Consider the following 25,468-nt stretch of genomic DNA (forward strand, 5'->3'; position numbering starts at 1 on the left):
AAATTAAATCATAATTTAAAAACTGCATTTTAGATTTACTCTTATCTTTGACAGGAAGGGGGAAAATACTTTTCTTAGAGTATATGTGAACACGCGTTTTATTGGGATTCTGCTTACAGTGTGCATCAACAGGTGGATAAATCAGCTGGTTTAGGATGGTTATCTGAAGCAGCCAATCATCTGGCTCGCCTTCTTCCCTTTTACGATTTGATGTTTGAGAGTGAGCGCGTGCAAGAATGCACGATTCAGCGTTTTTTTCCCCTGAATAGACTAAATGAAAAGGTCCAGGTGAGAGCTGTGGATTCAAACACGGCACACGGCACGCGGTCAGAGTCCCCACACAGCCTGTCCTTCACTCACACACTTTATAAAGGTCATTATTGTACTGATGGTGTTGTGATTATAGCCTGTTGTGACAGAGGCGGGTTTAGGATCGGGCCACGCGCTGATTGGACACGATGACCCCCCTGTGGCACTGTGCTTCCGTTTAGTGCGTACGCGCAGGCGCAGCGACCCCTCTCTCTTCTGATTTTTATTTACTCCCGAAACCCAAGATGGCTCCTGTGAATGTCTCAGTCCCATAGCAAATCGAGGATGCGAGTAGCTGCCGAAAAAACAACTTTTCCCCGAGCGTCGCATCCCCTGGAGTTTAATCCGTATGCCGCGGAGGAGGCTGTAACGTCCGCGTAGGCACCGAGCAGCCGTCGGAGCTCCGCGAAACCGCCTTCAATCCACCAATTTGGAGTAGTTTCGCGAAGTAGCTCTTCTCCTCGCTGTCGCTGTCTGTCCGGAGCGAGGTTCAGGCAGGCAGCTCATCCAAATGGCCGAACCGAGAAAAGTGCAGTTTGTCACCCTCTCGGCCTTCACAGCTGGAGCCGCCGCGGAGTCCAGGAAACGGCGGCTGGAGGATGAGGCCGACTTCAACTTCGACAGAGCCGGGGAGGTCGAGGCAGCGACCGGGGCAGGAGGTGCCGCCAGCAACGGTCGCCTCGTTAAAACCGGCGACAGGGACAAGGCTGCAGCCGAAAAGAGGGCGACCGTGAGGCTAAACCTGCCCCTGTCCGAGCCTGACGACCGCTCGTCCGCCGAGTTTAATTACGGGGAACTCATCCAGAACCTCCAGGTAGGATCTCCGAGTTTAAGCAGCATTACGAGGCCGGGGGAGAGAGAGTGGAGCCGGAGTTAATTTATCGCTCTTGGAAGTGTTTGTGTGGACTTGTTTGCTAAGTTAGCTGGAGAGGGGGGTGCACCTTGTGTTTCGATGGCATAGCGTGGTTGAAACTGACCAGCACAAAAGAGAGCAGCATTTCTTCATCTTCTTTTTTTAATCCAACACGTCCAACTTCTGCTGAGCTCTCACAGATTCTAGCTTTTTAAATCAGAGGGCTGGGAGACCTCCTCCCCCGCCTCTCTTCCACATGTAGAGAGGGATGAAGCTGGTCTTGTGCTGCTTTGCTACCTGTGTCCTTTCCACTCAGGCTTGCCCAGCAACAGCCCAGTCACACAGCCATTACAGCACTTGGAAATGCCACATGCAGTTTGGCCCTCTGGCAGCGGCTGATAGATAGATGAGAGAGCATTGCTGATGGAAGTACCAGGATGTAACATGGGAGTGAGGCAAATGTCAGCAGTGAGATCAAAGACAAGCTCGCCACATTGTCAATCTGTGCACATCTGGATCATCTGGTTTCTGCTTATAAACCAAAAGTTAATTAAATATTTCTTACTCGGGGCCAAACAGTAGTCCTGCCAGCACCGTGTTGGGAATATTTTGAGCATTTGTACCAGCACTCACTTGCAGCTGTTCACTTATTTAAGGCTGCTGTGATAATATGTTGATACATTTCTGATTGGACTGAGTCACTGCAACTGTTTGACTTTGCCCCAGGGGTCCGATCATTCCTGTTCACTGTTTTGTTGTTCAAATTTTCTTCCAGGCAAAGAATAATGCTCCAAGTTTGACTTCAGCCCGCAATCCCGATGACCCCTTCAATGATGAGGAGAGAGAGCGGCTCCAGGTTGAAGCCCTGGCTAAGAAGTTTGAAAATAAATATGTGAGTGGTTTGATTAATTTTTTTTAAAATTCCATGTTTGTTGTAGGATTTTTCAATGAGGATCAAATTTCACAGCTGAAAAGTAAATCTTTAAATTAGTGGTGGTTTCTAAATAATGTTAAAGGGCCTCATTATACTGTCTGCTCGTACAGTCATGGACATTGATATTAAATGTGGACAGGTTTCATAAAATCACGTGTCTGTAAACTACTGTGGTCACCTTAGCCACACAACTCTGTGGGGACAGAAGCTCCACCCACCTGAGGTTCAAACCTTTTGATTGTCAATGACAGCCAATCAGAAGAAAGCCGACTTAAAGCAGTGGTTCTTGAACAATGGGCTGTATAGCTGGTAACCAAGTGACAAATATGAAGTGAATGATTGTGATTATTAATTATTTATTTATTAAGAAAAACCAAAGAGCTTGCTGATCCTACTCCATTGACCTTTAATTTAACAAAAAATCTTGGATTTTTTTTTAAATATTACTGATTAATAAAAATTGTGGTGTGGAGCACAAACTGTCTGGCTGCTGAATGTCAGAATATGTTTGAGAACCACTGGGTTAAGGGAAGTGGGAAGGATAAGCAAAGATTATTTTGAGCTACGAATCATGCTAAGCTACTCTACACTCTAGCGCTAAAAATATGGATCTGAAAATTAGTTTTCTGGAAATCAAAGCTTGTTCAAGCCACTGAAATAAACGTTTAACATGTATAAATCAAAATTTCAGGTTGTTACCTAAAATGTCCAGGTGGGTTTTCTAAACTTAGAAGAAATTAATGACATTTTGAATTGCAGAGTTGAAGTTTTGAGGTATTAACATTAAATTTATGACTTATGGATAGCAAAGTGTTCTTTCAGTAGTGTAAATAAGTTTTCGTGCATAAGTCCACTTTAATAATGTTTTTCTTGCTCTGTAGCTCAACGGCTCACGCACAGATATGTGTGTGCCAATAAGCTGATGGTCACTAATTTTTATTAGTTAAACATATTAGTGTTAGTTTTAATAACTTATGGTTTTTAAGTTTAAGTTAAGCTACACTTATTTCCAAAAGTTTTATGGGATGCTTGGTATTTCCAGACTCTTGTTTTGTAATGAAAAAACTGTCAAACCTCGAGTGAATTATTGCTTCTATCTAAGGTTTCAGCACTACAGGGTCTTTGTGGCAGATATTTCATATTTAAGCAATAAACTGTACAGAAATATTCATGCTTATTACTGTTTGTGCCATATATCTTTAAGTAACTTAAAAGACAAATTATCCGTTGATTTTGTTATTTTTAATTTTTAAAATAATTAGGTGAAGTGATTTATCCATCAGACTGGATTTGTTTCTGTGGGGGTCCAAGTGTGTTTGTTTGCACTCATCAGAGCGCCAAACGTCCCAAAAACAAAAGTATTACAAATATTTCCTCAGTTCTCACTGTGCTAATGTTTTATGGTTTTGGGTTATGTGAGGATTACAGAGAAGAAAACTGTTGTGTTCTGCTTGTAAATGAAAATTAAATTCTATGAAAAACGTTTTAGGGGAACGTGGGGAAGAAGAAGAGGAAGGATCGAATGCAAGATCTGATCGATATTGGGTTTGGCTACGATGAGACAGACCCCTTTATAGACAACTCTGAGGCTGTGAGTATTCCTTTCTTCATGACTAACGAGGTGTTTTTTCCCTCTCGTGTGTCTGTTTTCTAAGACTTTCATGTAGTGGAGTGTCTGAGTTTGTCTCTATAATAATGTGGCATGCTAGTCTCCTCGCTCCCTTATTATCTGCTGATTTATTTGATGTCCTCGTTACGCTCCTGAACTGCTGCTGTTTGGTCTCGATGTGTGGAGGTAGACATTATCCCTCTGTGGTTAAATATTTATTTCCTGCCTTGATGTTTCCAAACTGTACGTTCAGTGGCACTTCTAAAGATAGACAGTTGTCCTTTATTAAACCAACCTGAGACTGCAGTCTAAAACAGTCCTCATGACTCATGAAGACGTCCGTGCTCCTTGTGTCCAAACAGGAATACGTTGTTGTTGTTGTCTCAGTGTTTATAACTCAGTATTCGGAGGATGTCACTCTCTGTCTGGCTGTAATAGCTAGAATTATGCTCTTTTATGGATTCCCTGCCATTATATGATATTTGTCTTGGTGTTTTTAAATAGCTATCCTCTCTGCTCACAAATTGGCTGCACACTGTTTGACTTATTTCTTTCCCCCTTTTTGTTTTGATATGTGCCATGATGGGAAAATTGTTTTCATCTGTGGCCCGGAGGGGATTGGGATTCTTTTACTGATTTATTTATTTCTGGCTCACAGTTAACACCCTCAGTTTCACTGACCAGCAGCTGCTTGGTGACACATTACCAGTTACTCAAAATGTTTTTAAAGCTGCAGACAGCTGCGGTGCAAGTGGCATTATTCTTTACCAGAGTCGTGTAAATTCACACTGAGGCTTGTCTTCCTTTGTTAATGTTTTCCTCAGTATGACGAGCTGGTGCCCGCCTCGCTCACCACAAAGCTGGGGGGATTTTACATCAACACTGGCACGCTGCAGTTCAGAGCGGCCTCTGAATCAGAGGGAGAGGAGGACAAGGTGAGACTACCTGAGCATATTTCAATATTTCGGTGTTTGAGTCAGTTAAATGGAATTCGACTCCAAAGGGTGATAAATTAAGACCTTCAGTGGTTCTTAATTTAAAGATAAGAAAGCCAGCACAATAAATACACCCTCACCATTAAAATCCAGATGCAACAATAAACTGTTAAATAAATACTAAAACCTAAAAGAGAAAGACTAACTTTACGCCTCAAAGTTGGCTGGATCACTCCGCTGGTAAACTTTGTCTGTAGCGTGTTTCGTGCAGTTCAGAGTGCTTTACTGGTGACTGACAGGCTGATAGCAAAAAAAAAGAACAATGTGCAGATAATCAATTCAAATAAAATCAAAACATGAAGCATCAAAGAAAGAAACTCAGTTGCAACATAGCGTTAGGTCCACAACCTGCTGGACAGTCTTTGGGTTTTGCCTCTGTGCACCACCACAATGGATTTTAAACCAAACAATCAGGATGTGACTTAAGTTTGATTTAAGAGGATTAACACAAATTTAGCATTTACTGTTAAGGATCAACAGACACTTTTTTAAAGTGTTTCTGATTTTTTTTCAAAGTCAAAAGTAACTGAACAAACTAACATCCATGGAGATCACCAAATCCCGTTTTGTCTCTTGAGATGCTCTGCTAGGCCTTTCCTGCAGTCCCCTTCACTTACTGCTGTTTGTGGGTCGTTTGGCATTCAGTTTTGTATTTAATAATTCTTCTTTTTCAGAAGTGTGCAGGCAGTGCAGAGATTTTCCTTTCAAAGTCAAAATTGGTCTTCCTGCATCTTCTGTTCATGAAGGCATCTCTTGATTGTAGATCTTAGCAATGATTCAAACACCAGCTTGAAAGTTTTTCTTGACTTTGGTTAGAAGTTGCAAAGTTCTTTTTCTTGACCATGGAAATAATTCTGTGGCCTTTCAGGACTTCTGGTGTCGCTGGGCTGGTTAGTGCACTCATCCTTTGTACTGTATTGTAGATTGGCTGCTCTTAAATTTTTATTTTATTTTTTAAACCAGTCTGACAGGTTTATTTGTTTTTTTCCACTTAATGATGGCCTCTCTTACTTATACTCACATCTCTTAAAGTGAAAAGCTATAAAGTAATAGTAGTAATAATAATAATAATGATAATAATAATGGGGATTTTGTATAAACCAAAAAAATTCTCTAATTAATAAACACTTAAACATGTCGTAAACGCCCTTCAATTAAAACTGAAAGTCTGCACTTAAGTCACATTCTGATTGGCTGATTTAAAATCCGTACCGTAACCAATTAATATGGACAAAGACACGAGTCTTATGTTATCAGGACGGCAACGAAATGCATGACGTAACTCAGAGTGATGGAAAAATGCAAATGTACTACAGCACACCAAGATGTCAGTCACCATAAAAACATGGCGGGCGGGCGGCGGGGCAGAGGAAATGAAACGTCAGCTTTGTCTGGTTCCCAGGTTGTTCTTGCCATGAAATTTAAAGGGTAAACAAACATACCTGGTTCGCGTCAGCATGTTGGTGTGATGATGTTAGAATGTAGCTTTTAATGTTTTTTTTATTTTTTTATTTCCCAAACACAAAACAAATCTGCCTGTACCAAGTTTAATGACCCAGGGCGACTGCAAGGTGCTCAAACTTTGAGCTAAACCCCGTTAACTGAACTCTACTTATCAGACCATGTGACGCTGCAGTCCTAACATCCAGCAAGAGCCCGTTTTTCATCTGGGTTAGCAAGATACAGTGTTGACAGCATCACTCAACACATCAATAAGAGCATACTGATCCGCACGGAGCGCTGCTCACACCGAATTCGTTATCAGTCATTGTCTGCTGTTTATCTGAATTAATGAGCGTATGTTGTTGTGGCTTTTTCAGAAGCTGAATGACAACAGCGAGCAGGTGATCAAGAGGAGGAAGAAGAAAGAAGGAAACGCTCTGGAGGAGAAGAGCACGAAGAAGAATAAAGTACCCAAACAGGGGTGAGAACCGTGGCTGTGTAATATTACTCCCTGTCCGTTTGTGTCGGGGCTTGTGTGGTTTTTATTATTAAGCTCAATGTGAGGCTTATGAAAAGCTGAGCAAGCCAAAACTCTTGAATTGAAGGACATCGCTTTGCATGCAGCTCTCAGAAAATATTCCTAATCAGGTGATTTATTCTGAAGATGTGTCTCTTCCTGTATATATGGACAGGCTGTTTCTCCTGACCTTTTTAGACACCCAGTGATTTGTGGGCCACCACAAATATGCAACGAGGCATCTGTGTGCTCTTAACCCCTCTAACAAACCGCCACGCTGTGTGACATTACACCCCTCTGCCTTTCTGTGGACGCTCTCGTACGTCTATCACGAGGCAGGGGTGCTTATTGAGACTTGCTCGCAGCTGCTGTGACAAGCAAGCCACCTTCTAGGAAATGCTCCATTATCTATGCTCGTATATGCCGAATACTCCAACACCCCTCCATCCTGAATACTACGTCTAAAAATAGCCACAGCTATTGCCATTGTGCCATTGCTAAATGGATGATGTTATATATGGGAGTGTATGTGTGTCAGACCTTTGAGAGCAGACTGCAGGTTAATCCCATTGAATCCCCACACTTTTGCCTCATATCTGTCTTTGTCAGCACGTGTCGATGCCTCAGTTTGTCTGTGAAAAGATCGTTATTGGTGCCTTGTCCTACGTGGGCCGGTGAGTTTAAGATTTTTCAAAATGGAGTGGACTCGCCTGGTTTCAGACCTCAAAACAGCCGCCCACATTTCAGATTTGCTTAAGCATTCAGATGGGTTTACTGCAACCCCTTTATGGTTGTTTGCAGCAGCTGGAGAGGCAGTTGGCTAATCAGAGCTTAGAAGGTGGGATTAAGAGCACGGGCATCATCTTCCTGCAAAGCTACATTAATGAAAACTAATTACAAGAAAATGGTTAAGTTTAATTTAAAATGACTTTTGTTCAACTTTCATGACCTTTTGTTAAAGCAGCGTAAAGGTGAGAAAGATTTGAGAATAAGGAATTGGGCTTTGGAAAGTTTTTTTTTTTTTGACTGTCTCTTTGAACTTGTAGGTATTTTCTGTGAATGTTGAACTTTTGAATTAAAGTGATATTGATTAACTTTGTCCCTGATATGTTTGTGAATGTAAATCAGCCAGATGAGGCTGTATTCAAGGTTTGAGAAACCTGAGCAAGCTGCCTTTGCCACTGCAAATGACACCAGCATGGATATTTTATTGAGTTTTCTGATTTTGATAGTTCTTTGAGTTCTTCTTTATGTCTTGGATACAAATGTGGATGTAATCCAGTGGCTCTGAAACAGTGATGTGGGGCACAGAGTCACGGCAGAGGGAGCATAGACAATCAGGGGGAAATGGAGTGAAACTGGTCAATGATTCATCAAGAAGAAAAAAGATGAACGTCGCTGACCTTCACTTCAATAAATTCAGCTTGGGTCCATCTTTATTTTTAATGATTGACTGAAAATTGTAGGCGTGACCTGTTTGGGCTCTGAATGAAAGAAAATTTTAAGAAGCACTGCAGTCATCATGTTTTCGTTTCCCTCAACAGAGTCACAGCTCTCAGCCTCCACCGACCGGAGAAGAAGAAGAGAAAGAAGCTGATAAAGGACTCTCTGTATCTAGCGACCATGCTCCGCCGCTTCACCCGCGAGAAGGAAGAGATGAGGAAAAGAAACCCCAACATGGCTCACTCTGGCCTGGCAGGAAGCGTGGCTAACAAGCCCCACTCTGGCAATACAACGAACCACCTGTTATCTTCTAACTCCACCCACCTGCAGGACAACACAGCCGCCAACGACCTCTCACTGGCAGACCTCACCTCGGACCCCGCTGTGATGTCACTGCTGGGCTCAGCCAACGAGAAGGAGCTACAGGACCTCCTGGGCGACCTGGACTTCAGCTTGTTGGACACCGACCAGCAGCACGCCATGGCGACGGCCAGAGAGAATGGCATACTGGGAGTCGGTGTGCCAACTCATAAAGCGGTAGGAGGAGGTGGCCAAGGGCGTGGCCCGGGGCCCTCCAGCAGACTGTTTTCGCCGCCTCCGCTTCCCAATGGACTGCCTGCTCCTCTTATTAAACGCATCGAGGACCTGCGGGTGGTGAGTCAGCTGTAGGCTGTTAGTGGGCGACTGCAATTACCTGTGAAACCTCTTCACTGAAGTTAAACACAAATGCCATTCAGTTGAGGAAGTGGCAGAGGATGTTTATTGTTTCTGTTTAGTCCGGAGAGAAAAGTCTCTAAAGCGTTGGAGAAATGTGGCTGAGCCCTGAGGGGGTTTTATGTAACTAAAACAGCAGCAGACCTCTCACCACTACCTCTTCAACATATACTTATGTTCTCGTTGCTCTTATATCTGAGAGCCGCCCATCTTTTTATAGATGTTGGTAAACATGTAAGGAGAGGTAGGAAAACAATGGAGAGGATTGATGGATTCAGAGGTGGAGAAGAGCAGACTGAGCCAGAGGGGAAAAATAAAAATAAAAATAGTGGTAAAATATATTTGTTTTTGTTGTTGATTCAAAGATAACATGAGGGGAGTATTTTCTTTAAATGTGGACCTATTATGCTTTCCTTTTAAATTTTCTATACACACGGTTACCACAGACAGCACTTAAAAACATAGCCAAAGATTCAAATAATGAGATCAGTATGTCCAAGTAATCCCTGTAACACTGCTCCAAACACTGTTTTCAATATTTTTTTCTGCTCTTGGCTCTTTTTGATGTCAGAAAGAGCAGATATCCCTTATATGGCACACAAGCTTCACTTACCTGCTATTTAGACCTGTTTGTGAGGGGCAGCCAATCAGAAGAAAGTTTGCTTAAGGAGCAAGCCACCCAGTGTAAAGCTGCTATAGTGAAGTCAGCTCTTACCAATGGTTGCCCCTCGCAGAGCCCAGTGCTGCTGGAGGCTTCTTCCTGTTAAAAGGGGCTCATCTGATTGTTGTCATCTTCTCTGTATTATTAATATGCAGTACCTTGAGGCAACTGCTGTTGTGATTTGGTGCTTAATAATTAAAACTGAATTGAATCAACAATTAAAAAAATATGGTGACTTTGATACAGTAAGGTTCCTATTGACTTCAGGTCACGGACAGGTTTGGTGTTCGGCGCTGTAAGAACCCACATATTTTATTTTTCCTTTGCTGGTGGCCACACAGGCTTGCAGAGAAGTAACAGACTATGAGCATTATTAGTGTAGACTGCAGCTGAATCTGGTGTCATAACTAATACTGAAAAGTAAGAAGCAGGGCAGTGAAGAGAGGTTTTCTGCAGTAACATCACAGCAAGAGTGAGGTTTTTTGGTTTTTTAATTGATCGAGTAAATTGTACACTTTCTAAACACAAGGAATACAGGCCAAAAATGACACCAAATCATGCTGTTGTTTGGGAAGTGTAACTCTTCTTCATGTTGTTCTTTTAGTCGTTTGGTCTGTGCTAAAGTTACACCGACACTTTTCAGCTGAGCTCAAATTCCACTTTAACCATAATTGCTTACAGGTTTATTGTTATATTTAGAGTCATGTATAGCTGTGTGGAGGTAGAGGAGTGTTTGCACACTGCAGTGTTGTATATGTATTTACAGCGTATGGCACAGTGCTCTATGCTGACTCAACCTTTCTCCCACAGGCTTCGCGGCAGTTTGATCAGGAGGGCAGGAAGAAATTTTTCACCCTGGACATGAATAACATTCTCCTGGAGTGAGTAGGACAGCTTTTAAATCACCGTCAGCCAAATCCCAGCACACTCTTCTCCATTTCCCTTTTTCTTTCTTTTTTTTCTTTTTTGGAAGCAGATTTCCCTTGTCACCTCTGCTGCTGCCATCTTTAAGTGTTTTGTTTTCTGTCCGTCTCTCATTTTCTTCAGTAATGACATGCTTCTCATTTCAATCACCCTGCTTTCATTCCTCTGGCACTTCCGTCTTTTCTCTTGTCTCGTCTCTTTTGTTTCTTTTTACCGCTTTTCTGACAATCTGGACTCTCTCTCCCTTCTCTCAGTATTGAGCTGCAGGTCCAAGAGCAGCCTCCCGAGGTGCGCTCAGAAATCTACTCCCACATGGAGGCGTTTGTGCCGTGCAACAAAGAGGCGCTCCTCAAACGCCTGAAGAAGCTCAGCCTGAACATCCAGGTGAGTTAAAGCTTTACTGTGGAGGAGAGGAAGCTGTGAATCCTCACTCTGATCTAAAAAGTGATTGAGTGCAGGAGGAGGGGGGTGTCCTTCTTCAGCCTTTATTATTGCTCTGTGGCCACTAAAAGATTCAGGAGGGGCTTTGAAAATCTCACCACGCAGCATGGCTCAAATCTGGCCTTCTTTAACACATCCTGCAGGTCAGTGTGTGATTTGGGTGGGTGTCCAGTTTTTTCTTTTCCTGAAAGTCAAAAATTGCCCCTAAAACAGACGACCCATAAAGAGTGCAATGATCAAAAATTACTGTTAGATGTTTAGTGTAGAGACATAAAGCAAAGGACTGGATTGGTCAAAGATGACACGGTTTTGACCTTTATTTTTTTTTACTCTTCTGTGATAAATGAATATCTTTTGATCCTTTAACAGCTTCATGCTCCTTTTTCTGAGCTTTTAGCTTTTTCTTTCACAGCCAACACATCAGGGAGATGCTGAAATTTAACTCTATTTGTTTCTTTTGAGCTCTTTCGAGATATTTCTGAGCTCCTACCCATCGCCAGAACTCCCCCCTTGTTCGTCCCTGTCACGTTTGCCTTTTTCACGCAGCGGTTAATCCCTAGCTGTATTCGGTGCTTCCGTTAATAACGTGCAGGGATCTCAGCGTGGGCAGACTAGCGCAGAGAGGTTTGCAGCTGAAAACAGGCTTCCAAAGGTCTTCTTTGTCATGCGCCATTAATGTTGGATTGTTGACAAAATAAATCTACATACCCCGACCCTCTGTCTCGCTCTTTAACTCTCCATCATATTTTTTTATTATTCCCCTTTCTCGCCTTTTTTTGTGTCTCTTAACTTTTTCATTTCTGAGTCTTCATTCACTTCTGCTGCCTCTCTTTCCCCACTCCCCTCACTCCGACCTTAATTTCTTCCCTCCTCCTAATTTCTTTCTTTTCTCTACCTCTCATTCCCTTTGTCATTACATCCATTTCTACTTTTTCTTTCAGGACGATCGACTGCGGACGCCACTTTTGAAGCTGAAGCTAGCAGTGTGCAGTGTGATGCCTGAGCAGATAGCGAAATATAACATGGAGTGCATGGCTAAGGTTGCAAAGTAAGTCAGTCCTTTTTGTTCCAGAAGGTGAGCAGTCCTCTGAAAGCAGTTTGAGGACAGCTCTTTTAAAAGAAGTGATATGTGAACTCTCCTGATAATCTTTTTTCCATCCACCCATGTCATCGGAGTTCCCGATGCCGTTTTCACACTGGCAGCATTTGTCTTCTATGCAAATCGTATGAAGATCAGAGTTAACGGTGCTCAAAGTCCAGTCAGTGCAAAGCAGCTTTTTTTCCCTTGCTGTGTTTGTCAGTTAAGTTGAGATGGAGGGAGACTTATAATATCAAAACTATTAATAATAGCAGGGGAGAAACATCCATTTATTTACACTGATGTAAAAGAAGTCTTAAAAATGCTGCCTGTGGATACATACCCGAATACTGCTACCGTACGACGTTCAAAGCATAACGCATATAAAAACTTGGATGGAAAATGCATAAAAGCATCTTGTTGACTTTAATTTCTTGAGGAAAAAATGGTTTATTCAAGCCGTTTATGTTCACTTTTATATCTGTGTTTTATTGCAGACAGCAGTCAGAGGAGGGCGATAAGAACGGCTCAGAGGAGGACGATGAGGAGAAACCTGGGAAGAGAATCGTGGGACCTCGGAAGAAGTTTGTCTGGGACGACAAGCTCAGGTAATGATCCGAGTCTGTCCTGCTGGAAGAGCCGGCCGGATGCCGTTCAGCGTCTTTGTGCTGCTGTGTGGAGTGATTTGTTTTCTCTTCGTCTCTTTTTGTTTTCATCTTCCCCTTTGTTCTCCACCGCTGGTGTTTAATCTAGTAAACCGAGCTCATACAGGCTGTAAACAATTTATGTCCGTTCAGAGCTTGCAGGATTAACACTTCACATCCTGGAGAAAGAGCTTTTACTTTTCACCATTCTCCATTTTTTTTTTTTCCTACTTATATTTCACTAAAACCGAAGGTAAAGTTTTATTCCTGCATGGTGAGGAATAACGAGGAAACCCACAGGTCAGAAATGGTGTCTGAATAAAACTGCTGATAAGTGCTCATTAATTTTCTCCATCGTACTACAAAGACATTTATTTATTCATTTAATTCAAAATAAATGAATACCTCTGCCTCTTTGAAGCATATCAGTGTCTTCTGTCATTTTGTGCTCGGAGACTGCAGCCTGTTTTTCACCTTAATATTGAGTGGAGTGTGTGTGTGTTTGTGCAGGAACCTGCTGTGCAGCTTAGTGCGAGTGAAGCTGAGCTGCTATGAGATGGAGAACCAGTGCTCTCTGTCTGTGGAGGACTACCTCAAGGCTTTCTTAGAGAATGAGGTCAAACCACTGTGGCCCAAGGGCTGGATGCAGACCAGGTCTGTGCTGCTTTTGTGTGTTCAGCTCGTTACAAGCAGGAGGCACTTATCCGCGGAAAAGTGCAAACTGTGTTTTAAATGTTGTCAAAGTACTATAAATTTGCTGCTGCCATGAGAGCAGTTAAGTCTATTTGATATGTGTAAACCCTCAACAATAGTAATCCATCCACATTAGGAACCTTTGGAACCGACTGTATCCAACTTTAATGTGTTTTCCGTTTTTCTCGGTGATGTCGTTCTTAATGTCAGTGACCCTGATTTTTGGCTGACTTTGTTGTTTATTGCCTGTTTCTCAGGATCTTGTTCAAGGAGAGCCTTGTTGTTCACAATCACCTCACTGGAAACCTGTAAGTGTGTCCTTTGTTTCTCCCGTAACTCTGAGCATGCAGGAATTTTACTGGGACTGAGCGTCAATGTAAAATGTCAGCTGAAGAGGGTGAATAATTGCTGGTATTTTTCCACACAGAGTGAAAAAGAGAATGGTGCCTGGACCCAAGGCTAAACCCAAGGTGAGTGACAGCTCAGACTATTTACTGCAAAATATCAAAAAGAAAAAAGGGTGTGTGTATTTTTATTTTACAGCAGTTTTATGAATCGTTCAATTTGAGCCCACTGGCTGAAGTTCTTTTGTGCATTAATACAACTGTAGCTGTATCATATTTGTGTATCTCTCAAAAAACAAGTGATTTGTAGGATTTATACAGCCAGGTGTAGTAACATTTATAGGCGGTGCAGTCAGGCCACGGGGCGAGGTCTCAGAAGGGTCTGACAGGTATGACACAGAATCATAAAGCCACTGTTAAACTGCTTAAAAAAAAAACAAAACAAAAACGCTTCCTGACGTTTTTCACAGTAAAAGCTCAAATGTTAAGGAGGAGTTGTGTGAAGGAACCTATGAGTTTCGTTCAGGGTTTAAAAAGTGTTTTGTGGGTAAAATGTTGGAGCTGTACTTTATGAAGAGAAGCGGTTAGAAATAAGTTCTGGTTTCTTGGTGGAGCTTGGGTGATACTGACTGTGTTCTCCTGTTCTTTAGGAGGGCCTTTGGCTCCACAAACCATCGCTCGGCATGACCTCCACCCCATCTCAGCCCACCTCCACATCTGTTCTGACCTCCAACCGCCAGCCCCTCTCCTCCTCGGAGCCCATCTGTTTGTCAGACTCTCTGGATGAAGATCTGACCGTTCCCTCTCTGGACTCCATCTCCCACGCTCTGGCCCTCCTCAGCAATGCATCCAAGGGTCCCACAGACAGCCCTTTGTCTCCCCCACCGCTGCAAATACCAACCTCTTCTCCTCCACCCGTCGCCCCTCACTACCCCTCAGGCTCTCAGCTTTCTGCCTCGTTAGCACAGACAACGCAGCACCATTCCCTGTCTAAAGTGGAGAGTGCTCCGCTGACAGCTGCATCTGTTGTGAACTTGCCAACAACAACGCTACCAACCTCCTCTTCTACCTCCTCTTCCTCGTCCCCGGCTGTCTCCTCCCTTGCTCACGTGCAGGCAGCAGGCCTAGCGTTAGCCTCCAGGACTGCAGACGGTCACTATGGCCCGATCAAAGGATCTGGTGTCATGGGCCAAACCCAGACTCAGAGACATGTTACCATGGCGTCACCCAATCACCGGCCAAGCACAGTGATGGGGAAGATGCATCCGCACCCCTCCCCTTCTCCTCCAAAGCATCGGCCTCCTCCGACAGCTTCCCCTCTGCTGCCCCCCCATCAGAAAGGCTTTGCTAGCCCGGTGGGGATACTGGGAACAATGGGAGCAAGTCACGCACTGGGAAAGAGCAGCACCAAATCCAGCAGCAATGGCAGCGCTGTTAACAGCAACGTCACAGCTTCCTCCTCCCCTTCCCCTCAGTCCCGCTCCAACTCTACCTCCCACCATGGCTTGCAGTCCTTTTGCCCCCCGTCACCGGCCACCTCCTCACCCTCGCCAACCTCCCATACCGCACACTCCGCTCAAGGTAAATCCCACACACACCTCCACCACCAGCCCAACTTCATCACACCCATGCAGGCCACCCTCACCAAGTCCTCGCACAGCAGCAACTCTTCTCCCATCATCAAGCTAACCCCTCGGCCTCCCGCCCCCACCCCGCCACCCTCATCCTCCCCCTCGCCATCATCCTCACCGTCAAATCCGCTTTCCCATCAAATAATCTCCACCCAACAGCAGCAACACCAGTTCTCTCCCAAAACCCCCAAAACTTTCCGGCCCCCCTTCAGTGTATCAGGTGGCGGGCAGGTGAAACAAACACAGGGCGGCTGCAGCTTCACTGGAGCCCAGAAACCTCAGTCCACCACTAGCAACAGTAGCATCAACAACAACTCTAACAACAAGGGAGTGGTCTCGACAGTCTGCAGTCATCCGGACAAAACCCCCCAATCACCTTCAGTCTCAGCCAGTCACGGGCAGAGGCAGAGGGTAGTGGGTGGGGCCAGCCACGGCTCAAAGGCTGGAAATGGTTGGGTGGCTTCAGGAACTTTGGCCACATCCTCCACAACGTCACACCTCTCACAGGTTAGTTTCCACCAACGGGAAGTCACTCTTAGAGTTTTATTTTGAATATATTTGTATATATTTTGTGTTTCCTTTGCAGGTATCGACTGCAGGCACTCCCCTCCTGGGCAACCCCTCTGCTTTGCCCCTGGGCTTCGGGATGTTGGGAGGTCTGGTGCCTGTCTCGCTACCCTTCCAGTTTCCGTCGTTGCTCAATTTCAGCCCTCCTGGAGCTTCCGGGGCGGCTGGAATGGGCACAGCACCCAGCTCCAACTCAGGATACCCGTTAGCACAGAGCGACCTAATGGGTGAGTGGGCTCTTAATTAAGGGACCTGCATCTTTTATCGCCAACAGACAGACTTTACTGTGCTTTTTAAAATAAAAGGCCTTTGATATCCTATATCAATAACACGTTAGACTTTAGGAAGTTATTTTGCCTTTTATTACAACTTGCAACTACGTTATATTAAGTGGGGGTTGCGGTAAAACACAAAAAATAAGATGGTACAGGATTTATACTGGCGGTTTCTGTTAAGAAAATGAGTTACTCTGGTAACCTTTTCACAGATATAGGATATAGGAATTTAACTAGTAGCATCTTTAAAAGTATTTTAAAGATGCTGTAGCAGAATTGTTGTAGTTTTTGTTGATTTGATTATAGATTTTCTTGTTTCAGTTTAGTTTTTACTCCTCAGTCGTAAAAGGCTAATCTGATATTGTCCTGACACCACCAGGTGTGTGGTTGGGAGGGTGGACTCCCAAGTTTGTGAATGCAATAACTTGAGAACGAAGCGATGTAGGATTTTGAAAAACTTACCAAAGGTGCATCTGCTAAAAATATCAGATGAGTTTGAATTTCAGTGCAATAACTGAAGAAGCAAGTCACCTAGGACTTAAATGTTCAGTGCCAATTGTAGTCTGTTTAATTATTACTGTATGGAGAGCAGATGTCAGAGCCAAGATTTAGAAAAATCAGTACAGCTGTAACAATAAAGACGCATAACTCTTTGAATGCAGTTGACTCAGTCTTGTAGACATCCAGAATCTCAATAAACGCGTCCATGAAGCTTTAATAACATCTTTACCAAACTAACAAGAACTAAAACTAAGGATATTCTATTTTTATTCTGAAATACTTATTTTTATTTTGGTTGATTAAAATGTTTTTCACATGTAGTTTTAGTTGACTACAATAATCTTGCTTTGTAAGAGACTAAATGGGACTCCTTAAATATTACTGGTTCACTGTGTATTTCTGTAAACCAGCAGTGCTTCCCCTGCCATGACCCTCTCTTTTACAAACCAGTCTCCCTCCTTTGTTCTCACCATTTTTTTATTTTTTTTTTTTGCACCAGTCTCTGTCGTTTCAGCCTTTTGTACTCGTTCGCCTCGCTGACAGCTTTGATCCTCGACTATCTTTTATTGCTGGTCTCACATTTTAACGGTGTCATCTTTTCCCAGTTCTCCCTGGTTGTTGCTGTCTTTCCTCTCATTTGTCCACCCTACCCTCCATCTCTCCTCAGATCTGTATAAGAGTCTCCAGTCAGGGTCACAGGCTGCCCTACCTCCTCACTTGCAGCTTGCTTTTTCAGGTAATCTGCATCCCTCCACCTCCTCTTCATCCTTCCTCTCCATCTGTCTGTGTCAGGCTGACTTGTTGCAGTCGGCTCAGCTGCTCTGTTACTTGTTAGTTCTCCAACTTTCTGTTTGCTGTAGTGTATCTGGTGTTCAGCATGCCTCTGGTTTGATCGTAGCATAGTAGAAACACGAAGATATGTCGTTTTTTGAGCAAAGTCTGTTTAAAAAAAACAAAAACTGGAACCTACTGGTTGACTTATGAACAATTAAACCTTTTTCATATTAGAAGTTTTTGATCCTTTTTAATCAAAAGTTTAATTTGCGTTTTATCTGGTGCTTTCACATATGGATGCAGTGATAAAAGGGTCGAACACTGATAGGTCAAAGTTTACTCAGGTCAGCAGCAGTCATTTTTTATTTTTAGGGGGAAAAAAAAGATTCAAATAATTTAACAGGTGTTCTGTAAAAGCAGGAAAAACCAAGCATTCAGCTACTGGCACGTTTTAAATGATAAGCTGAGTTTAAGGTGGATGAATGAAATGTCTTTTCCTACTAAGGTTGGTTGTTCCTGGGTCGTCCTGTATCATTTCCAAGCAAATCCACACTTTGGATTTACTGTAACTCCTGTTAATTAATCGCAGGGACCAGGCCTGCGTAGCTTGTCTCTTTCGCCACTTCCTGTGGCAACTTCAGTTCAGTTGCCATCAGTTTTATAGTAAACTCAAAAGACAACACAATTATATAAATAACGTCAAGATGTCACCTTTCAGCCAGATTTTCATTTTAAACCTCATATTGACCCAAAATTTCAGAATTTGCCAGTCGTCTGTGTACCTCAGTTTGCCAGAATTAAAGATGCTTAGTAATTTACATTTTCAGCCAAAGAACCACCCACACACTCGGCCCTTCATGTTTCATAAGACAATGTTTTTCATCGTTCTGCTGCAGCCTGTTGCACCAGTTCAACTCAGGCTTTCTAGCAAGTATTCTAAGGACCTCAGATTGACCCTAAGGAGGATGGTCCTTTCTGACATTTTAGTAATATATAATCTTTCTGTAAGGAAAAGGACAAACTAAACATTGTAACAGATGTTCTGCTTGTGTCTAGCCAGTAACAGAGAACCTGATTATTATTAGCAGGCTAATATTATCGTCTTTTACTGGCTATCTGCCAATCTCTGTATTTCCATTTGTAAAGACAAATAAATAAACATTTAAAAAGTAAAGACCAAGAAACAGTCTTCAACCCTTCTGAGTGTTGAAAGCTGTCTGCCTCTTACTGAGACAGACTTATCCTGACTACTTCCATAGCTTTTATCAGTCACTGACAGCAGCCACATTGGATTTTGTTTAAATAAATCAAAAATCTTTGTTTTCCACCTGATTGTCTGTTCACATCTTTCTCGATCCTAAAGTGAAACAAAGTGCCTGAAACCAACATTCTTTTTAATAACCAGCAGGGGGCGACTCCAAGAAAAACCATCTGAAATTAAGTGTTTAGAACCTTTTGGGATGCATGTAGACGCACTGCCCTCGGTTTAACAGTGCACGTATGACAGAATATGAGAAACAGTGCATTAGGTGCCCTTCAGTGATCTGGTGCCACAGGTTGCTGGATCTGTTTCATCGTCCAGCTGTTTAAAAATGTGCCCTCTCCACGCAGATGCGAACCAAAGCCAGGGTGGAGACATGAAGAGGAAATCCCACTGAACAATAACAGCACAGGAGACAGACAGACGTCACATCCTCGCCTCCTGGCCACAACCACCAACAGACTCTTCGGCTTGATTGACTGACGTGATGCGGTATGAAGGGGGGAGGGGGTGTTGCTCCCTCGCCTCCTTTTAAAAAAACAAACAAACAAAAAGAGGACATAAAAGAGTTTATCTCCGCTACGAGTGGCAAGGATTTAATTTAACTGTATTTTCTAACAAACCGGGTATGAGAACAAGACTGCGTGAATGACGAGGACACTTGTTTTTGTTCTGCCTTTTTTCTTTTCTCCTCTTTGTCAACATGTTTACATATGACTGACCTTGATCACTGTGGAATGAGTGTGAGCGAGGTGATGGTACAGATGAGAGTAGTAGTACACTACATAATATAATTTGTATTTAAGCTCATGTGGAGTAACAGGACTCGTTGTTGCAGTACAGAAAAGGAAAAAAGAAGAAACAGACTGACTAATGAACTTTTGTTTTTCTGTCTTTCGTGGGAATCGTCTGTAGAAGTTTATCGTCGGTCACCTCTGCTCCCACAAATGACTGTTAAGTAGTAGCTTAAATTAATATTGATAAATTATTTGTAATTTACACAGGGACAAAGGTGTGTGTGTGTGTGTGTGTGTCTGTGTGTGTGTGAGAGAGAGGAAGAGAGACTGTGATGTGGTTAATTTTAAATGTGTGTATGTACATAAGAAACACAATATACTGTTAATTTCTTTCCAGATTATTCTGTATGACTGGGTAAAGACGTGTATTCCCCTCTCACAATAACGAGCAAGCGTTAAGTGTGACGCCCCTCTCTTGCTCGGTGTGTTTTTGGTGCTGTTAACGATCACACTGGACCTTTCCTTGGAAAAAAAAAAGACTTAAATTGAAAAAGTTTTGGCCTCCTCTTGCGGACAGAGGAATTGCCTGTGAGAGAGGGGGAGAAACAAGATTGTAGTCTACTTGAATTTTTTTTTTTTTTTAAATGTTAAGATTTTTGATTTCCTTTATCTGCTTATTGACTCAAACCAACTTAATATAACAAGACGCCTTAGTTTGTATTGAAAAAAAATATATGAAAAAGATCTATGCAGGACTGTAAACGCTCAATGCAAAAGTGCAAGTCGTCGCTTGGCTTTCAACCTCTACTCAACTTTGTCAGTGCATTTCTGGAGTTTGAATGTTTGTAGATGCTCTTTATGTCACTTGAGACTCCATATTTGTTTTCCTCCCCAATGTGTGCGTTCAGACAGAAAGCAAAGCGAGTTTTAGGTGCAGGGCGATAATACACAAACGCAAAGACAGCATGCATGCGCACAATCAGAAGAATGTGGGGAAAACGTGAAAGATGGTACACAAAACGAGTACCCAGTCCTGGGGCAAGCAGAGCCCCAGTGACTGTGACACTTCTAAAAAGTCTAAAGCAAGAGTGTCAAACTCATTTTACACACAGCCTGCTTTGATCTTAAATGAGCCGGACCACTTAAACTCACCTCTCTGTCAATGCAAAGTAGCTTAACTATACGTTTAATGCCTAAGATATCTTAATATAAGAAAAAGAAGGGCAATTTGAACAATATGCCTCAGTTTTTCTATGTGATTAAGAAATGCTGCTATAGCAGAGAGAAATCTCTCGGTGCAACTCTTGGGCTCAAATTGTAAGGTTTTTTTTCTCTTTTTCTTTCTTTAAACAGAAAAAAAATCTGTAGTTTTTCCTTAATTTTACAGAAATATTTTCTGTTTAAAAAATAAATAAATAAATAAATGTAATTTTACAGAACTTTCTGTAGATTTTTTTTTTTAAATTTTACAGAAATATTTCTGTAATTGTAAACAACTCAAACAAACAAACAAAATTATCACTTAATTACTTTGGGATGTTATGAATGGCCGTGGGTGAGGTCTTTATTGGTAGGAAAAGCTGTAAAACTTGTTAAAAATCCAAGATTTCCTTCCTTCTCCACATTTTCTAAATGTGTCCATTGAGCCAGATCAGAGTGTTTGCCAGGCCAATTCTGGCTCCTGGGCCTTATGTTTGACACCCCTGGTCTAAAGAGTGTTTTGTTTTTGTTTTCCCTTCAGTCAGCGTTTTCACATGAAATTCTAATTGAACTCCCCCTTCATTAAATCACCTGTACACATAGTTGAAGAATTAACAAAAGAACCTTTTAGCTGCTCCTGTTCACCACGGGGTTGTTTTACAGTGACAACTGATTTAAAAGCCGATTTAACAAGAAGCTAAAATGAAAGCTGTCTGCATGTGGATGAACTGCAGTATGCAATCTTAACAAGGGCACAACATTTACTCCAATACATTTATTTATATTTTTGCTAATGTCAGATTTATGATATAAATTATAAATGTACTAATGAAAAGGTACATAAAGTCTCCATTATACACTTTTTTTTTTCTTGTAGCTGGCTAGTTATTATTGCTCTTTTTCTGATTTATGACTGTTAGCAACCAACATTAAAGTGCAATGCTACTGGAAGGTTAACCAGACAGTTACTGGTGGTAATTCTTGAAAATATTAGCAAATGTGTGTTATATTAACATGATATCACTTTTTTTTTTTTTTAAATATCACATCTGGCAACAATACTGCTGTACTACAACCCCCTCCAGAGCAAACACTCCAGTCTGAATTAGCCGCAGTTTATTTTTACACAGCCAAGCAATACACAGACCAGTGTTGGCCTCTCATAGATATATTTATATATTTTAAAATGTTATCATCATACAGTTTTGTCCACTATTTGCAATACACGCAGCACTGTCTGCAGCACATGTAGCAGAGTAGCATTGGTCAGGTGGTGTCATTAAAATAAGCTGGACAACAGTTTATGAAATACTACAATGGCATTTCCCCTTTACAGTATCTCAGGGTTTGTCCTCGGTGTGCGTGTATAGTTATGGCAATGACTCTGTTACTTTAACAGAAGTCTGTTATTTCTGTACATTTGATAAACAAATGTGTTTTATGGTTTAGTAAAAAATGGTGAGTTGTGTATTTTTAATTATCATTACCAGTGTTTCAACCCCGCCCCTGGAGGAAGCCCAATAACTGTTTGTGGGGTCACTAACCGTTTTGTATGCAGGTTTAAAAAAATATTAATAATAATAACTACCGTATGTGTGCATATAAAGACTCTTTCTTGGATGCTCCACACTTAAATAAATCATTAGTAAGGCTCTTTAAAATAAAGAAAAAAGCTAAATGTACAATATTATTGCACACAGCTGCGTACATCATTAAAATTTAGATTAAGCATAAAGATTGTTTTATATTTGATCTAAATTAAAATACTAAAACTACTACAGCTGATTTATGACCTTTTAATAAGGTTTTCAGTAGCTGCTAGCTAAAACCTGCTTAAATCCATCAGTCTGCAATGACTCTGCTGCCATTATGTGAATGCAGCAGTATGGATGATAAAGCTTTTATAAGCGCTGTGGCTGACAACTCTAATTTAACTAAAGTACATAGGTGAAAATGTAAAAGCTCAATAGATGCAAATAGCAAACAAATACCACTGTTTTTGAACTGTTTTGATGTGCTGCTGAACACAAATTGCTTCCAGTCCTAACCAGCTAACTAGCAGCAGGCTAACTGGCAGCAGGCTAACGGTGAAAAGTTGGCTGACACCCTGAGACTAAAACGAGCTTCGCCCTGTCTGAACGCTGCTAGTGAAACCTCCCCTCAGCTGAATACCTCCGTTAACGAAACCGTTCTTCCTGAGTCTCTCCTCCACCCACCGGCTCCCTGCCCTCCTCCACTTGTGTCTGGCTGACCGGCTGCACCGAGAACGACGCCAAAGATTGTTGTGTAGCTCCTCCTGATGGGGTGCTGCTGGTCTGTGTGTGTATGTGTGAGGTTATTTCCCCGACATGTAAACCCATGCGTGTCATTGTGAAGTCATGTGACTGGAGCAGTGGGTGACATTTATTTAATTTTAAATGAGGGGGGTAAAAATGACATTTCGTGGTTATCTGGTTATCTGAGTTGGTCTTTTTGTAGATTATTTTTGTGTCCATTATGAAATTAAAACAGGTGGTTTTAATGTTGTGTCCAGATTTTTTTTTTTTTTTTTTTTTTTTCCCCCCCACCCACTTCCTGTCTTCCTCCAAGGTTTTTGCTGTGTCAGCGCTGTCAAACAGTTTTTATTTCATGGGCTGTACCACTTTGATGAACCAGTGAAACTTTCCTTTCTGTCAGAGTAAGGAGGAATAACTACACATTTAATATCTTGCAGTATCTTAATATGAGAAAAAGTACATTTCAACAGTGGCTCAGTTTTTCTACATCATAAATGCTGCTGGAGCAAAGAAAAAGACCTGGCCCAACTCTTTCAGATTAAATTGTGAGAAAATTTGTAAAATTACAGTTTTAGTTGTCAAATATTGACTCATTGTAGGAAACAAATTTTGATCGTGAACAAAACGACTTTTCTGTCATTGCTAGTGGCTGCGAGTGAGGCCTTTAACAGTAGGAAAAATTCCAAAACAACATTCATGCTGACCTTTGGAAATTTCAAAGCCGTCCAATGGCCTGGATAGGAGCCTTTGCTGGGCCAATTCTGGACCCCGGGCCTTATGTTTGACACCTTTGTTCTAGAGCAACATTGAGTACCTCTACACCTTAATTCATGTACTTTTCAGGAACAGCAGGTACGCTTGATACCTGCGGATCAGAGAGCAGCCCTGTAAAGGTGTTAAATTTTATTTTGTCATGTCATAGAAAAGTGATCTCTGTCCAATGTCAGACCTCTCCCACCTGCTGTTGAAACTTTGCTTGTGTTGGGCAGCTAATCAAAACGGAGATGAGCATAAAAAGGGATAAACTGAGGGGCTGGACAAAGCCAAGATTAAGATGAATAAGGATGATATAAGGTTCAATATTAAAAACCTGTGTTTTTGATAGTATTTATGATGTCAGGCTCGCAGATTATCACTAATTCTAAGTAGAGTGCAATCAGTTTTAACTGTTTAAATCAAAAATATAAAAACACAGAGACAGGAACCCTTTAGAGTTGCTTTTGTATCATTACTAAAATTACAAGCAAACAATGTAATGCTTTTAACCCAAGAAAAAAGCAATGGAATTTTTTTTTTGTTTGTGGTTATTACTCACCCAAATCAATAAGAAATGCAATCAATAATTTTATTTTCAATAGACCCCGTAGTTTTTAAAATATTGATCTCTACCAAACGGTTGAAATTATAATTAAATTATTAACAAAAACTATCCAGGGCATTGGATAGTTTATTTCTAGTAGCATGCCAGTGAACATTGCTGTTTTGGTCGTTGGGGTCTTAGGGCGTAGCATTTAGTTTGTGGTCTTGGAGAGCTGAATCATGGTTGTCCAACTCTACAGGTGTAATAGCATATCAGAAAGTTTAATTTCTCCCATATGCTAATTATATACAGGGATGAGTGATGGGCATGGAATGGTGATCTTTGCATTGGACTCTTTGCTTCCCCGTTTGACCGATGAAAGAGGCATGAACCCACAGGCATTGTGTAGGAGGTTGACACATTTCTTGTCAAACTATTTCATTGCAATCAGACCTTCATCAGACCTGTAATACCAGGCTCCATGGCCCTTCTTTATCAGGTCTTTGTCTGCCATCAGGGGAGCTCCACCAGTGCAGTTTGGTCATACAGTACCAATGCACCTGACACCCAATGAGGTGTGCAAGCTCTGGACCAAGCTGCAACTTGTGAAGCGCTGAGGTTCTTTTATGGGTTTGCATACTGTTTTTTACAACTTTGGCCCCTGAGAGGTAGCTTCTGTTAGAGCAGGGCGATATGGCCAAAAATATTTATCACGATATATATTTGAAAATTTGCGATAACGATATAACTGACGATATAATTGATGCGAGAGAAAATACAACTCCACAACATTACTAGCGCAAAAAGACAACCTATCATTTATTTTCACTTAAACAAGAAGCTGGTTTTTATGTACATTAAAGCTTTATAAAAATGTAACAGTGCAAATGCAAATTCCTTGCTGAAAGTTTAACCAAAAGGCATTTCCAGTAGAAATGGGCTGACATATCCTGAGCATAACCATGTATAATATCCACTGAAGTTAAAAAGAGGTGCTTTGCAACATTAAACTGCAGTGTGCAGTACGTATTTTTCGGACCATAAGGTGCACAGGATTATAAGGCACATTAAGCGAAACAAAGCAGTCAGATAAATCAAACTTTATTAAACTCATTCTTCTTGCTTCCTCCACTTCTGTACCATTGATTCATTAATGTTGAATTCTCTGGCAGCTGCTCTATTCCCATGTTGTTGCAGTATATTAATGACTAACCTCATATTGTGGATGGATTATCTCAGTTGTTCTCCTGACTGAAGATTGGTCCTTTTACAGCATCCTGCCATGCGATTGCATTTGTCTCTAACCATGAAGAACCTTCACGTTAACTTTTATAAGTGGAAAAA

General features: G+C 41.8%; 1 protein-coding gene across 2 annotated transcripts; it reads left to right on the plus strand.

Annotated features, from left to right (window-relative positions):
• Positions 1-548: 548 nt before the first annotated feature.
• ubn2a (ubinuclein 2a) lies at positions 549-23,069 on the plus strand. 2 transcript variants are annotated; one of them, XM_085277295.1, is made up of 17 exons: positions 549-1,123; positions 1,938-2,054; positions 3,586-3,687; positions 4,530-4,640; positions 6,521-6,624; positions 8,205-8,757; positions 10,289-10,359; positions 10,657-10,786; positions 11,785-11,891; positions 12,419-12,529; positions 13,076-13,219; positions 13,516-13,566; positions 13,686-13,728; positions 14,253-15,740; positions 15,820-16,027; positions 17,244-17,312; positions 18,962-23,069. In XM_085277295.1, the coding sequence occupies exons 1-17, from the start codon at positions 821-823 to the stop codon at positions 19,006-19,008; spliced, it is 3,759 nt and encodes a 1,252-aa protein (XP_085133421.1). In that variant the 5' UTR covers positions 549-820; the 3' UTR covers positions 19,009-23,069. The 2 variants fall into 2 exon arrangements, with proteins under 2 accessions (XP_085133421.1, XP_085133422.1); XM_085277296.1 differs by lacking the exon at positions 17,244-17,312.
• Positions 23,070-25,468: the final 2,399 nt, after the last annotated feature.

This window comes from Mchenga conophoros, linkage group LG6, assembly GCF_057382185.1.
Source record: "Mchenga conophoros isolate Kocher_MC1m ecotype Shallow Benthic linkage group LG6, M_conophoros_male_GT1.1, whole genome shotgun sequence".
NCBI lineage: Eukaryota > Metazoa > Chordata > Actinopteri > Cichliformes > Cichlidae > Mchenga > Mchenga conophoros.